At 52.3% G+C, this 17,581-nt stretch overlaps 1 protein-coding gene across 10 annotated transcripts in view; it reads right to left on the reverse strand.

The window, feature by feature from the left end:
• Window positions 1–15,653: 15,653 nt before the first annotated feature.
• Window positions 15,654–17,581, reverse strand: part of SCARB1 (scavenger receptor class B member 1) — an 85,227-nt gene continuing 83,299 nt past the window's right edge. For all 10 annotated transcript variants that reach the window (XM_035258147.3, XM_035258146.3, XM_078337715.1 and 7 more), the window contains one exon: window positions 15,654–17,141. In XM_035258147.3, the coding sequence (XP_035114038.1) occupies window positions 17,022–17,141 (120 nt within the window). In that variant the 3' untranslated portion in view covers window positions 15,654–17,021. The remainder of the gene's footprint in view (window positions 17,142–17,581) is intronic.

Raw genomic sequence — 17,581 nt, forward strand, 5'->3', positions numbered from 1 at the left:
TGTCTGTGCCTCAGCTGCCTCATCTGTATAATGGGGTAAGGCTGGTAACCACCCCTGTGGGTCACTGTGAGCGTGGAACAAGACAACTCAGGTAGAATGTGTAGCAGGGCTGGGCACACAGTAGGTCCTCAGACAACCATGCAAAAATCATCCAAACCTTCACTTGAGGTCAGGAGTTCGAGAGCAGCCTGGCCAACTCAGTGAAACCCCGTCTCTACTGAAAATACAAATATTAGCCAGGCGTGGTTGCGTGTGCCTGTAATCCCAGCTTCTTGGGAGGCTGAAGCAGGAGAATCGCTTGAACCTGGGAGGCAGAGGTTGCAGTGAGCTGAGACGGCACCACTGCACTCCTGCCTGGGCAACAGAGCAAGAATCTGTCTCAAATAACTTTTTAAAAATATTGTTCAAACCAGAAAGAAGAAGAAAAGATGGCCCCAGTGGGGGCTGGGCTGGTCTCTGGAAGGGAAGAGGGCTCAGGATGCCTCCAGTCTTCTATGTGTATTTTCCTCTTGCTCTCAAGAAGGCCACGAGAGCTCAGCCAAGGGGACACTCACAAGCTCTAGGGGAGAAGACTTGGCTTGGAGTCCCAGCGCCCTCATGCCCTCGCTGTGCAGCTTTCCATAGCTCACTCAGCCTCTCTGAGCCTTGGTGTCCTCTGTAATGTGGGAGAACTCCTCCTTGAAGAATTTGTGTATGGAGGGAAAGACGCAACAGAAAGCAAGCACCAAGCACATAAAAGCCACTTGGAAAATGTGACACCCTTTTAGAAATTCCCGATGTCTTTTTTAACCACAGCCCTGGCTGTTGCATCAGAGTGGAGAGCTTGGATGGGAAGCGTTACACCTTTGGGTGTTCGGAGGTGCGTGGAGACCTCCTCCCCCAGCTTCCTGTGTGAGTGTCTTCTACCAACGCATTCCAACCCACTCTCCAGGCAGCCCGTGCTGGCCCAGTGCTGTCACTGCTGTCACCATGGGCAGCCTGGGCTGACCTGGCCTGAAACCCAAAGTCCCCACAATCTGTCTGCTGGCTTCTCCAAAGGGAGGGGCTCCCCACACCCTGGTATCTGCAGACCTGCCTTTCAAGGCACTATGGCCCCCAGAGCAAAGGGAATGGCTCGTTTTCCTTGGGCACGCAGCGAGGGCGGAGAGTAGCTACCCGGTTGCTGGAAGGGATTTCTATGGCAGCAGGGATTTGGGTCTGTTTTGTTCACTCCTCTATCTCCAGTGCCTAGAACGGAGCCTGGCAGGGAACACGTGCTCTGTGTAAACAGCAGCTGAATGAATGAAAAGGAAGCTGCCGTTTGCTGAGCACTTGCTACGAGCCAGGCACTGCGCTAAGCCCGTCCAACGCACCGTTTCATCGACTCCTCCTGCCCTTGCAGAAGGCGTGTCAGTCAGGGAGGTTTGAGTCATGCTGCAGTAACAAACAGCCCCCTCGATCTCCAGAGCTTGAAGTAACAAAAGTCTGTCTCTTGCTCGTGCTGCAGAAGCCAGCTTGGGCTCTGCTCCATGGAGTCCTCATTCTGGGACTCAAGGCGAGGCACCCACCGATGCCTCTGACACCACCTGTCACTGCAGTAAAGCGGAAGCACTCTGAAGGTTCTTGCACCAGCAACTAAATGCTGCAGCCAAGAAGAGAGCTGAGTGATACTTCACTGTTAGCTCATCAGCCAAAACGAGTCACACACCCCCCCCACACACACAGACAGGCAGGCCAGGAAGGACCATCCCCCCATGTGCCCGGAATGTAAAAGTTAGAACTCATGGCCACCACAGTGGTGTTCTTATTATCCTCATCTTTACAGATGAAGAAGTGGAGGCTCAGAGAGGTTAAGTGACTTGCCCAAGGTCACACAGCTAGTGAATCATAGACCCAGGATTCAAACCCAGTTCTGTCTGACCCTAGAAGCTAGTGGCAGTTATCATTCGAAGCCCCTCAGTATATCTGCTGAGCCCTGCTCATGCCAAAACACCACAGTCAGCGAATCAGGCAGGTGAGGCACACCCACCCACACACCTCCAGAAAGGGTGGGTAGCCACAGACGTTTAGATTTAAGTTACACGCCTAAAAGGCAGAGGTGAATACCACCCCAAAACGGACGGACTGAGTCTTGGCCAAGACGATTTCCTTTGGCCCATACGGTTTTTTTGTTTGTTTGTTTGTTTGTTTGTTTGTTTTGAGACACGGTCTTGCTTTGGTGCCCAGGCTGGAATGCAGTGGCACAATCTCAGCTCACTGCAGCCTCGACCTCCTGGGCTCAAGCCATCCTCCCACCTCAGCCTTCTGAATAGCTGGGACCACAGAGGTGTACTACCACGCCCTGCTAATTTTTGTATTTTTTTTACATAGAGACAGGGTTTCACCATGCTGCCCAGGCTGGTCTGGAACTCCTGGGCTCAAGCACTTCACCTGCCTCAGCCTCCCAAAGTGCTGGGATTACAAGCATTAGCCACTGCACTCAGCTGGTCCATATAGTATTATTATCATTGGAATTTGTTGCCAATAATTAAAACTCAGGAGATTTTACATTTAAAAAGAACCATCTTCTCTTATAAAAAAATTTAAAATTATCTATCTATCTATATCTATATCTGTGATGTGGCAACACTGGCTCGCATTCCCTTGAGCCAGTAATCAGTTCTGCAATCGCAGGAAGGCAGCCTGGGCCGGAGTGCAGAGGGCAGGGGAGTCATTACCCCAGAACCCGACACACAAAGCTCTTTAAGCACAGGTCTGACAGCCTCACTTTCACACTTTAACATGTTTTCATCGTGGTCTGAGCAATAATGGTGTTGGCTGGGCGCAGTGGCTCATGCCTGTAATCCCAGCACTTTGGGAGGCTCAGGTGGACGAATTAATTGAGGCCAGGAGTTCGAGACCAGCCTGGCCAACATGGTGAAACCCCATCTCTACTAAAAATACAAAAAATTAACTGGGTGTGGTGGTGCATGCCAGTAATCCTAGCGACCTGGGAGGCAGAGGTTGCAGTGAGCCAAGATCACTCCACTGCCCTCCAGCCTGGGTGACAGAAGGAGAGTCTTTCTCAAAAAAATGATGATAATGCTAACAGTGTACCTTTAAAAGTGATGAACAGGTGCCACTTCGGGGAGGTAAGACATCAGCTGTTTCCACAGCCACGCCCTTGCTCTCTAGCCACGCTGGTGGGCGGGGCATGCCTTCACCCTCTAGCCAGCCACACAAGCTACCCTACCACTCAGTGAACAAGCACCTGACCTGTAGGGCCTGTTTACACACTGACTGCCCGGTTCTGTGAGCATTTGAACTCGCCTCCACTACATGCATCCCTCCATTTAAAGAAACAGGATATATGATAGCACCTCTCCCATGTGCAAGAACGCTCACGATGTGTTTGACAGTGGCACCTTCTGGTGATGTGTGGTATTACAGCTCAGCTCTACTAGACCTTGTAAATACTTAGCTAAACTGGGTCATGGATGTTAGGGTTTGTTCCAAGAGTCCTTTATCACACACTTGAAAAATCTTTCCGAACGATTTTCAACTGAAAGTACATAAAATGTTTTCCTTAATGATCCTCATGAGAATCTGAAATGGATGGGGCAGAAATTAGAATTCCTGTTGGGCAGAAGTGGACACAGGCACAGAGGGGCCGAAGTGACTTGCCTGAGGGACACAGTGAATCCAATCTTCTTCAGCACACAGTTTTAGCTTCCAAACCCTGCCTCTGCCCAGTCTCCAAGGCTGACATCATGAAGGAAACTACGTCCTTCCCTCGAACAGCTGTTGCTGCCATAGACAGACAACAGGGCCAAGCATACCACAGTGTATGACCAGAGATGCCAGGGTTGAATCTCAGAGTCCCTGTTCCCTGAAATGGAAGAAATTCCTGTGGCCCAGAAAAGAACAGATGAGGCGGGTCATAGAAGCAAAGGGAAAATCCCAGAGACCAGAAGGGTGCTGCACAGTCTTGAGAAACCACAGCAGGCCCAACCACAAGCCTCAGGCTTAATGCCTTCCACGCCAAGTTGTTCCAATCCATCTGCAGAGATGTTTGCCCAGGGGCGTGGAAGCCCCATTTTGAATGGGAGCTGAGGAGGTAAGTGAGATCTGCTTTGCAGAAACATGTGCTTCACGGCCAATGTTGCTCAAACATCTGTTCCTGAAAGTGGGGAAGAAAAAAAACCTCCCTCTTAAAAGCCTCCCTCTGCCTCAGCTGAGGACTTCTAAATGCTTTCGAGTTTGCTAGGGCTAAGGCTTCATGGCAAACGTTTGTGAAATCTGGAAACAATCATGACTCCAGAACTATCCGGCCTTCACCCCCAGGCCCTGCATCCAGCCTGGCTCCCAAGACCTCAGAGAGGAAAGTCAATGAAACAGCCCGACCAAGGCAGTGCCCCTTGTCCTTCCCTCAGCCAGACCTCCAGGCTTCTCCCTGCCAGTTCTCCTGCCCTCTCTTTCCTGTGGGTTGTGGGTTTTGGAGATCCAGGCACTATTTTTAGACATATTTATGCTTACTCCTCTTCTTCCCCTCCTATTCTCATCCTCTCTGGAATGAGCCTGGATGCTCCCCTGCCAGGGGCTTTTCTGAAGCAATTGGACACATGCTTGGTATGCGGGTACTCTTTCTAGATGGAGCTGGGATGGGATTTGGGGGAAATGAGACTTGAAACCTCCTTTCCTCTTCCGGCTCCTCAGAAGCTCTAGAGCCAGGGCCTGTGTGGACTCACTGCCTTTGCTTGGAAATGATGTTCTTTGAAGCTGCATTCCCAAGTTCAATTCCACTTGGGATAGGGGAGAGGAGAAAGTGGGATGCCTCTGCCACCAGCCTTAGAAAGCTCTGCTTCCTGGTCAGTGAGGGGTGTGCAGAGTCACTGATAAACACGCATGCCCCTGACTGTCTGAGATCCAAATCCAGACTGCGACCCTTCCTGGCCATAAGACCTTGGACAACGACCTCACCTCTCAGTGCCTCAGTTTCCCTATCTGTAAAATGAAGATGGTGCTGTTAACAGCACTCACCTGGGTTATGATGAAACGGAGTGGGCATATGCCAAGGGTTTAAAATAGTGCATGGCACTCAGAAATACTCAGTTCATGTCAGCTACCGTCTGCGGCAGGAGGGCAAGCCAGGATGCCAGAGCCCAGCTGGCCTGACTGGGCTGCCAGTGGCCAGCACTGAGATTTTCTTTCTTTTTTCTTTTTTTGAGACAGAGTCTCACTCTGTCACCAGGCTGGAATGCAACGGCACAATCTCAGCCTACTGCAATCTTCGCCTCCCAGGTCCAAGTGATTCTCTTGCCTCAGCCTCCCCAGTATCTGGGATTAAAGGTGCTCACCACCTGCCCAGCTAATTTTTGTATTTTTAGTAGAGACAAGGTTTCACCATGTTGGCCAGGCTGGTCTTGAACTCCTGGCCTCAGGTGATCCACCCACTGCGGCCTCCCCAAACGCTGGGATTAGGAGTGTGAGCCACCGCATCCAGCCCAGGGTTGAGATTTTTTATCTTCTGGGCATCTAAGATTTGGATCAGGAGCGCCCATCCCCGGGGAGACCGCAGACCGCCATTTGGCCCGGACCCTGTATTCACAAGAACACCACAGATCCGATTCTGGAGCAGCGTGTGAATGTACTGTCCTAAAGCCCCACACCACCAAGACTAAAGGAGCTGTGATCACTTCCCCTTGCCAAATCGCCCTCTGTGGACATGGTTCATGAAGAATTTCGCAAGCCCAGTAACCTAACGAAAATATATTGCATGACTATTTCACGTATGGAAACTGTTAACTTTTCCCATGTAAACATACAAGAGAGCATAGTTCGCGCAGCCCTAGTTCACCAGGTTTTCGTTTTTTATCTTTGCCCCTGTCCAGAACCTCAAACAACAGACATTGCTCAGCCCCTGGGACCGCCAGGGAGGTTCGAGTTTCTGGGGCCTCTGCATCTGGATCAAGGGCCTCCCTGCTAGACTGGACCCACGGCGCCCCCTGGCGGCCACAGTCCGCACATGCGGCCTCTGGCAGGCCCTGGGCAGGTCTGCAGAACTGGGCTCCCAACACCAATCCCCAACCTCGCTGCACCCCAGACCACTTATTTATTAATTCAGCAAAGACTGATTTGCATGCGTGCCTCATGAGCCACGAACCCCATGGAACTCAGGTGCCTGCCTTAGCAGTGTAAGTTCTAAAGAGGGAGACAGTGCGACCAAAGGCTCACACACAAAGATCCGCCTTGCAAATAGAACCCCACCCCTCAGCCTCCGTCTTCCAATCTGTAAAATGGTCCCCTCAGACTCCCTGGCCGGACAGCTCCAGAAAACATGCGCTGCCCTGAGCATCCAAGGAGGCTGCTGTGATTGGTGCTGTCGCAGTTCCAGGATTCGTTGAGCTTTCTCCCTCTGGCCGCTCACAATCCAACTGCCCTGGGGGTGGGTGTATTGGGATGGGGCTGAATCGAGTGTGGGTGACACAAGAACCTCAGGGTCCTGACGCCCTCCTCTACACCCTCCACAGGGAGGTCATAGCCATTCAATCGCTGAGCTATCCCGGGTCCGCCTGGGGGATGGGACCCTTCCTGCCCCTCCTCGGTTAGAGGCACCTCCCTCTGGCTCACACCTGTAATCTCAGCACCTTGGGAGGCTGAGGTGGGCGGATCAGTTGAGGCCAGGAATTCGAGATCAGCCTGGGCAACAACATAGTGTGACCCTCTTTCTACAAAATAAAAAAAAATTTTTTTTGAAGACAGGGTTTCACCATATTGGTCAGGCTGATCTTGAACTCCTGACCTCAGGTGATCCACCCACCTCAGCCTCCCAAAGTGCTAGGATTACAGGCATGAGCCACCGCGCCCGGCATAAAATTGTTTTTAATTAAAAAATTGGCCAGGTGTGCTGGCATGTGCCTGTAGTCCCAGCTACTCAGGGAGCTGAGGCAAGAGGATCCCTTGAACCCAGGAGGTCGAGGCTGCAGCGAGTTATGATCATACCACTGCACTCCAGCCTGGGTAACAGAGATCCTGTCTCAAAAACAAATGAAAACAAACAGACAAAAAAAACGGCTCCTCCCTCCTCTGACGTCAGGACCAGACACTTGAGAGCCTCACTGGATGCCTCCCGGCCCCTCACCCCACATCCCGTTTCACACCGTGTTCTAGGAGATCCAGCCCCGAAAATACACCCCACATCTGTCCCCTCTTCCTCCACTGCCCCACCCTGGCCTAGGCCAGCACCACTACCTGTCACAGGAGGAGGGTCACTGGCTTCAGCCGGACCTCCAATGTACACGCCTGCCCCCGCAGCCTCTCCCACCGCAGAAACAGCCAACACAGCCCTCCCCAGCTTCAAACTCTCCAGTGGGTTCCCACTGTACTTAAAACCCTAACTACAAGCCCTGCCCCCCACAACTCTCCACTTTCATCTCCCTCCAACCCCTCCCACTGCAATCGTGTAAAATATTGCTTGGTATCCTTGGAATCTCCAAGTGATGTCCTTTTGTTTGCTAGAGACTCACCCAGGTGGCCCGCAGCCCCCAGGCAGCTTCAGAATGGGGACTGGTCTCAAAAAAGACCAAGTCAGCGTTAGAGGGTTAGGACTTTCAGCCTCACCCCCAGCCTCCAGTGGGGAGAGAGGCTGAAGGTCAGACTGATCACCAGTGGCCTGTGGTGTAATCAATCATGCCCCCATATATACAAAAAATATATACAGAGAGAAAGAATGAATGAGATCTACTATCTGATCACACATCAAGACCCCAGAGAAAAAGGGTTAAGACCCCTTTGACAATCTGAACACTGTTGAGGAAATGCTTCCCAGAATAAAACGCCCAGACAACACATATAAAGTACAATTTCTGGGGGTCACAGGTTTCCGAAGCCAGGCTGTGCACCACAGCCTTCCCCGTCTGCAATCAATCCACTCCGTTCTAGAAACCGGCTGACCCGCAGCCCCTCCTAAGCAGCAGCCTCTGGACCACCTGTGTGCACAGCTCGCCCCCAAGTGGCCGAGCTCAGAATCGACCTGAAGTCTCCCGCGTGCTGCAGCCAGATTGTGGGGAATTGCGGATGGACAGACAAGTTGTGGGGCGGGACTTTACTCCCAGGATGGGGAAAAACCACCCACGAGTCAAGCAAGGATGAGCCTTGTGACAGATTTACATTTCAGGGCCGCTGCCCGGAGAATAGATGGCTCGGGACACGCGTGGGAGCCGGGAGACCATGGACCAGGCTGGGAGAGGGTTCAGGTGAACAGGACGGCTCAGGGCAGTGGCTCGGACGCAGGGTCGCTTGCCCGGACCACACACGGGGCCGCCACCTCTTGAGCCCCACTCTGCCCCTGAGAGGCACTGTTTTCAGCTGAGGACCACCACTCCGGCCCACTGCATTCTCCGTCCACTTCACCCCTCTTTCCCGGCACATCTGCGCAACGCAGGTCTGAGTCACCTGCTTTCAAGGGGAGAAAACTGGGACTCCAGAGAGGCTGTGTGACTCATCCAGGGTCCCACAGCTAACAAGTGGCAGAGTTGTAAAGTCGTTTGATAGGAAGGGCTGCCTCTGTCTGGTCCACAGTTGTGCCCCCCACGCCTAGCGCATAGTGGGCACTGGAGAAATATGTGCTGAACGGATGAGTGTCTGTGTGAGCCAAGGAGTGCCGAGGCGTGTAAATGCCCGCCTAAGAATATGCGTTTCCAGCGCAAGGGCAGGTGCCAGGGGGTGTGTTGCACCACACACACACCACACACCATACACACACCACACATACACACACCACACATACACCACACACACCACACACCACACACCATACACACACCACACATACACCACACATACACACACCACACATACACCACACACACCACACATACACCACACATACACACACCACACATACACCACACACCACACACCATACACACACCACACATACACCACACACACCACACATACACCACATACACACACCACACATACACCACACACCACACACCATACACACACCACACATACACCACACATACACACACCACACACACCACACATACACCACACACCACACACCATACACACACCACACATACACCACACATACACACACCACACATATACCACACACCACACACCATACACACACCACACATACACACACCACACACACACCACACATACACCACACACCATACACACACCACACATACACCACACATACACACACCACACACCATACACACATACACCACACATACACACACCACACACCATACACACACCACACACACACCACACATACACCACACACACCCCACACCACACATACACACACCACACACCCACACACCACACATACACACACCACACATACACCACACACACCACACATACACCACACATACACACACCATACACACACCACACATACACCACACATACACACACCACACATACACACACCACACACCCCACACCACACACACCACACATACACCACACACACCCCACACCACACATACACACACCACACACCCACACACCACACATACACCACACATACACACACCACACATACACCACACACACCACACATACACCACACATACACACACCATACACACACCACACATACACCACACACACCACACATACACACACCACACACCATACACACACCACACATACACCACACACACCCCACACCACACATACACACACCACACAACCACACACCACACATACACCACACACACCACACACCATACACACACCACACATACACCATACATACACACACCACACACCATACACACACCACACATACACCACACACACCCCACACCACACATACACACACCACACAACCACACACCACACATACACCACACACACCACACACCACACACACCACACATACACCACACACACCCGACACCACACACACCACACATACACCACACATACACACACCACACACACCACACATACACCACACATACACACACCACACACCATACACACACCACACACACACCACACACACCCCACACCACACATACACACACCACACAACCACACACCACACATACACCACACACACCCCACACCACACATACACCACACATACACACACCACACACACCACACATACACCACACATACACACACCACACACCATACACACACCACACATACACCACACATACACACACCACACATACACACACCACACATACACACACCATACACCACACACACCCCACACCACACATACACATACACACACCACACACCCACACACCACACACACCACACATACACCACACATACACCACACACCACACATACACACACCACACACCACACACACCACACATACACCACACACCACACACACACACCACACATACATACACCACACACACCCCACACCACACACACATACACACACCACACACCCACACACCACACACACCACACACAACACACCACACACACCACACACCCACACACCACACAACACACACAACACACACCCACACAACACACAACACACACCACACACACCACACATACACCACACATACACACACCACACACCATACACACCACACATACACATACACATACACACACCACACATACACACACCACACATACACACACCACACATACACACACCATACACCACACACACCCCACACCACACATACACATACACACACCACACACCCACACACCACACACACCACACATACACCACACATACACCACACACCACACATACACACACCACACACCACACACACCCCACACCACACATACACATACACACACCACACACCCACACACCACACACACCACACATACACCACACATACACCACACACCACACACACACACCACACATACATACACCACACACACCCCACACCACACACACATACACACACCACACACCCACACACCACACACACCACACACAACACACCACACACACCACACACCCACACACCACACAACACACACCCACACAACACACAACACACACCACACATACACCACACATACACACACCACACACCATACACACACCACACACACACCACACACACCCCACACCACACATACACACACCACACAACCACACACCACACATACACCACACACACCCCACACCACACACACCACACATACACCACACATACACACACCACACACACCACACATACACCACACATACACACACCACACACCATACACACACCACACATACACATACACATACACACACCACACATATACACACCACACATACACCACACATACACACACCACACATACACACACCACACATACACACACCATACACCACACACACCACATACACATACACACACCACACACCCACACACCACACACACCACACATACACCACACACCACACATACACACACCACACACCACACACACCACACATACACCACACACTACACACACACACCACACATACATACACCACACACACCCCACACCACACACACATACACACACCACACACCCACACACCACACACACCACACACAACACACCACACACACCACACACCCACACACCACACAACACACACAACACACACCCACACAACACACAACACACACCACACATACACCACACACACCCCACACCACACATACACCATACATACACCACACACACCCCACACCACATGTACACACACCACACATACACCACACACACCCCACACCACACACCACACACACCTCACACCACACATACACCACACATCATACACCCACACACCACACACACCTCACACCACACATACATACACGACACACACACCCCACACAACACACACCAAACACACCACACACACCACACATACACCACACACCACACATACACCACATCACACACACACACCACACATACAACACACACCACACACACACCACACATCCACACACCACACACGACACACTAGACACATCACACACACCACACACCATGTACCAGTCACCACACAACCACACACACACCACACACACACCACACCACACATCCACACACCACACACACGACACACTAGACACATCACACACACCACACACCATGCACCACAGACACCACACAACCACACACACACCACACACACATCACACACCACACACACAAGAATGAATGAATGGCCAGCGCTGTGGCTCAAGCCTGTTACAGATCACTTCAGCCTGGGAGTTGGAGATCAGCCTGGGCAACATGGCAAAACCCCATCTCTACAAAAAAACTTAGCCGGATGTGGTGGCACAGGCCTATAATCCCAGCTACTTGGGAGGCTGAGGTGAGAGGATCCCCCGAGCCTGGGAGGTCAAGGCTGCAGTGAGCCGTGATTATGCCAGCCTCAGTGACAGAGTGAGGCCCTGTCTCCAAAAAAAAAAAAGAATGACTTCTTCAGACTGAGTTTTCTTCTGTTTTATGAGCAGGTAGACGTGGATGCAAGAGGTCGGTGTGTGGTGTGTCGCATACGCAGATTAAGTCAAAATTCTCACCGCAGCTATCACGTAACCAAAGCTCGGCTCAGCTTCTCAAAGGATCAGACATGGGGGGTTTGATGGGAACCATCCTCTGGGCCCGGACTCTCTCCTGAGCTTGTCACCCGCCTGCCAGTCCCCTGGCCAGGCCACAAGACCCGCCACCTCTCCACTCTTCAGCCTGGGCAGAGCCTCCCTGACCTCTGGCCCCAATCAGAGGGACACTCCCGGACGTGGGTTTCGGGAACCCATCTAAAGATTGGGTAAGAGGTGCTTGTGCAAGCCGGCGGTTTCCACTTTGCTGCTTTCTACAAATCTGAAGAATGTCAAACGGATCTGTCAGCTGGGAGATCAGTGAAAATCGCTTCGAGTGACAGATGGCCCTGTGACATTCGCATACTATCCAGAGGAGTATAAGAATTCCACTCCAAGCGACTTCACGAAAACAAGGCTTCTCTGCACTTAAGCAGCAAAGAATTGATGGCGAAAATTGGTCTCATTCTAGCAATATGTGGCAGTTGTTCATGAATACACAAAGTAATTGGGGGTGGGGAGGAAGTCCCACTCATCTCATGATACGACGTATTTCTAAGCAAATAAAAGCCACAGTGAGAAACCACTACGAAAGGCTGCAGCTTTTCAAAACTGAAAATACCAAGGTGCTGGCAAGGATGCAGAGCTGGTGGGAAAGCAGCCTGGTACAGCAACTGTGAAACTGGCAGGCCCCCAGGAACTGAAACGCAGAGCTCCGGTGTGACTCAGCAGTCCCACTCCTGGGTGTACACCCAAGGGAAAGGAATGCGTGCACTCACACCCAAACCTCCATGTGAACGTTCACAGCATCCTTGCTCATAGGTGCTGATGTGGTGTGGCTGTGTCCCCACCCAAATCTCATCTCGAGTTGTAGCTCCCATAATTCCCATGCGTGTGGGAGGGATCTGGTGGGCGGTGACTGAATCCTGGTGGCAGTTTCCCCCATGCTGTTCTTGTGGTCGTGAATAGGTCTCACAGGATCTGATGGTTTGATACGGGGTCTCCCCTTCCGCTTAGCTCCATTCTCTCCTCTGCCACCACGTAACACATGACTTTGCTTGTCCTTTGCCTTCTGCCGTAAGTGTGAGGCCTCCCCGGCCATGTGGAACTGTGAGTTCGTTAAACCTTTCTTCTTTAAAACTGAGCCGGTCTTGGTTGTCTCTATCGGCAGCGTGAAAACGGACTAACACAACCGCCAAAGGCTGGAACCACTCTAAGTGTCCCTCAATAAGTGAATGGCCGAAAAACAGTGATGCATGCACCCCATAGAGTTCTGCTCGGCAGGGAAAGGAAATGAACTATTGCTACACGGAACAACAGGCGTGCATCCAGAGAAGGTGCTGAGTGAAAGAAGCCAGGCTCAGAGGGCAACAGGCTGTAGACGCCATTTAGAACATTCTGGAAAAGGTAAAAATAGCTAGTGGCCAAGGGCTAAGCATGGGGGTGGGAGCTTCCCTACAAAGTGAGAGGAAGGCAGCACAGGACACAGTCTGGGCGCAGTGACTCACGCCTGTAATCTGGCACTTTGGGAGGTTGAGGTGTGAGTAATACCTGAAGCCAAAAGTTTGAGACCAGCCTGGGCAACACAGCCAGACCCCCGTCTCTACAAAAACCTAAAAATTAGCCAGGCATGATGGCACACACCTGTGGTCCCAGCTACTTGGGAGGTTAAGTCAGGACGCTTCTCCTGAGCCTGGGAGTGTAAGGCTACAGTGGGCCAAGATCGAACCACGGCACTCCAGCCTGGGCAACAGAGTGAGACTTGTCTAAAAAAAAATCATGGCAGTCCACAGTAAAAAAAAAAAAAAGAGAGAGAGAGAAGGCATGAGGGAATCTTGGGGGATGACAAAATTGTTGTGTGTCTTGATTGAAGGGGTAATGACTCAACTCTATCCACATGTCAAAATTCATGGAATTATACACACACACAGAGCTCTAATCTGTAAATGATAACATACATAAAATTCATACCAAAAGGACATGCATCCCCATAAAATTTTGCTTCCTTGCATGTAACATAAAATACAGGGATATAGTTTTGATCAATTGTGTCGTGAGAGTTGAAAGGCAATCCAGATGGTATAGACTAAATGTTTTGTTGACCCAAAATTCCTGTTGAAGCCCTAACCCCTAGTATGGCTGTGTCTGGAGATGGGGTCTGTAAGAAAAGCATTAAGGTTAAATGAGGCCCTGATCTGATAGGATCAGCATCTTCAGAAAAAGAGACACCGGCCGGGCGCGGTGGCTCATGCCTGTAATCCCAGCACTTTGGGAGGTTGAGGTGGGTGGATCACAAGGTCGGGAGTTCGAGACCAGCCTGGCCAATGTGGTGAAACCCCATCTCTACTAAAAATACAAAAATTAGCCAGGCGTGGTGGCGGGTGCCTATAATCCCACCCAGCTACTCGGGAGGCTGAGGAAGGAGAATCACTTGAACCCAGGAGGCAGAGGTTGCAGGGAGCCAAGACCACGCCATTGCACTCCAGCCTGGGTGACAGCAAGACTCTGTCTCAAAAACGAAAAGAAGACACCACAGAGCTCTCGCTCTCCCTCTCTCTTTCCCACTCCACACCAAGGAGAGGCTGTGTGAGGATAGGGAAGGCAGCCGTCTGCAAGCCAGGAGGAGAGGCCTCGCCAGAACCCAACCCTGCTGGCAGTCTGGTCAGATTTCCAGCCTCCAGAGCTGTGAGAAATAAATGGTGTAAGCCACCTGTTGATGGTATTTTTTCTTTTTGAGACAGTGTCCTGCTCTGTCTCACAGTCTGGAGTGCAGTGACACGATCACAGCTCACTGCAGCCTCAACCTCTTGGCTTCAAGAATCCTCCTACCTCAGCCTCCAGGGTAGCTGGGACCACAGGTGTGTGCCCACCATGCCTGGCTGATTTTTTTGTTTTGTTTTGTTTTGTTTTTTGGTAGAGACGAGGGTCTCGCCATATCACCCAGACTAGTCTTGAACTCCTGGCCTCAAGCAATCCTCCCACCTTGGCCTCTTACAGTGCTGGGATTACAGGCGTGGGCCACCATGCCCAGCCTTGATGGGAAGTTTGTTATGGCAGATCCAGACCAAAAAAACTTACCCTTGATGGTCACAAGAAATAAAAAAAAAGTTTAGGTTGCAGACAAGAGTGATTAATCAAAGGTTTAAAAGCACATTTAAATAGTGATGAAGTGGGCTCGTATTAAATCATCAGTGATGACGACAGCAGGAGAAAATGGCTCCGATCTGTTCTCTCACCCGCTTCTCTTCTTCACCATTTATGTAACGAGCAAAAAGCAAAGGCCTAGAACAGCTCGGGGCATGCCCCACGGGCACCAGGATGTGTAGATAAATGCACAGAAACACATCCAGAGGGCCCCATTCGAAAGTGGCAAAGGCATCTGCACGGGGGGCTGTGGGCATGGTCGGGGGTCGGAGGGGAGACGCAGACCCTGCTGCCCCTAAACAAGGGCGGAGTCATGCAGAATTTATACGAAACTCGAAATTGCACAAGGTTGAAATTTAAAAACAACAGGAAGGGAAGCCGGCAGCCTGGCCCTGGGAGAGACGCTCTTGGCAGCCCCCAGGAAGGAGCCCAGAACCTCCCAGAGGCCACCCCCCGACAGACCCCAGCGGACAAGGCTGTCACGGAGGCAGGCGTCCAGTTTTTTTAAAGGTTTATTACTTCAATAGTGAATTATTTTTCAAAGATGATAAAACTCATTTCTCTTCCAGTAGAAAAGGGTCACAGGCTTCCCCCAGGGTCCAGGAGTGCCTGGCAGGCAGGGCCCCCAGCCTCTCCACCTCAACCTGGGCACGTAAAATCTGAGGGATCCTGTGTGGGGGTGGGGGCATCTTGGGGGCACAGCCCCACTGCCACTTCGGCCACGGAGTGGTCGGCTCAGTCCATAGGATGATGTCAGTTTAGGCTGGAGGAAAACAACGCCAGACACCCGACGCCGTGCCTGTGCAGACCTCGGGGAGATCCAAGTCTGGCCAGGGTGGGTGGGGACCCCCAGGCAGCTGCGTGGGGCATCTTGTGCTCACCCTGTTGTTTTCTGAGGCCTGTGTGAAGGTGCTTCACCTGGCCTGGCAGGTGGACCAAGGCCAAAGCTCCTGGCCAGGGCCTGAGTGCTGAATTTGAGTGCTGAATTTGGCACAGGAAGCTGGCACTCCCAGCCTGGCCCACCTGCATGGGGAGCCACCACACCGGGGTGGCAGTGTCACCCTGAAGGGAAGGAAGCCTGGGCCCAGCGGCTGAACGGGACAGGCCAGGCTCAACCAAGGAAGGGGACGCAGTGCCCACAGCCCCCATGGTCAGGCCTGTGGGCCACATGGAGAGAAGGTTCCAGAATAGTGCTTGTCAACGCACCTCTCCCTACGAGTCCCTTCAGCAGCAGCTCCATCCCTGAGTGTGTCTGCACATGTCTGCACGCGCGTGTGTGCATGTGCCAGGGCATGTGTGCAGGTGTCTAACAGGCACGGGCCGCGGGGAGGCTCAGGCTGTGGGGCTGGGGGGCTGTCCGCTGGGAGAATCTAGGAGAAGCGGGGTGTAGGGGCTGGGGGGCCGGTCAGGCCCAGCGGCCAGGCCTGGTTGGCTCACGGTGTCCTCAGGAGCCTGTGGAGAAAGGCAAAGCTGGGTGACCACCCACGCCCCATCACCAAACCCCACCCTCGTCCCCGCCCCGGCCCCATGCCCACATCCCCAGCACAGACACCACCCCCGACACCGGGTTGTCAGAGGTGAGAAGAGGCTGGAGTAACCCAGAGTCCTGGAATGTCCCCCCACAAGGGCCTCCTCATCTCACTCAACACTCGCCTGGCCTCTCCCGCCTCCTTTAGAGATGGAGAAACTGAGGCCAAAGAGACTTGATACAGTGAGGGGCAGAGCAGGGGGCTGCGCGAAGCAGTCAGCACGGGACAACTGGGCAACCTCTCCCCTCAGGAGAACATGTTTATGTATCGATTTATGTTTTATTTTTTAGAGATAGGCTCTCTGCCACCCAGGCCACCGTGCCTTGAACTCCTGCACTCAAGTGATCCTCCCAAGTGGCTAGG

This window comes from Callithrix jacchus, chromosome 9 (assembly GCF_049354715.1).
Source record: "Callithrix jacchus isolate 240 chromosome 9, calJac240_pri, whole genome shotgun sequence".
Lineage (NCBI taxonomy): Eukaryota > Metazoa > Chordata > Mammalia > Primates > Cebidae > Callithrix > Callithrix jacchus.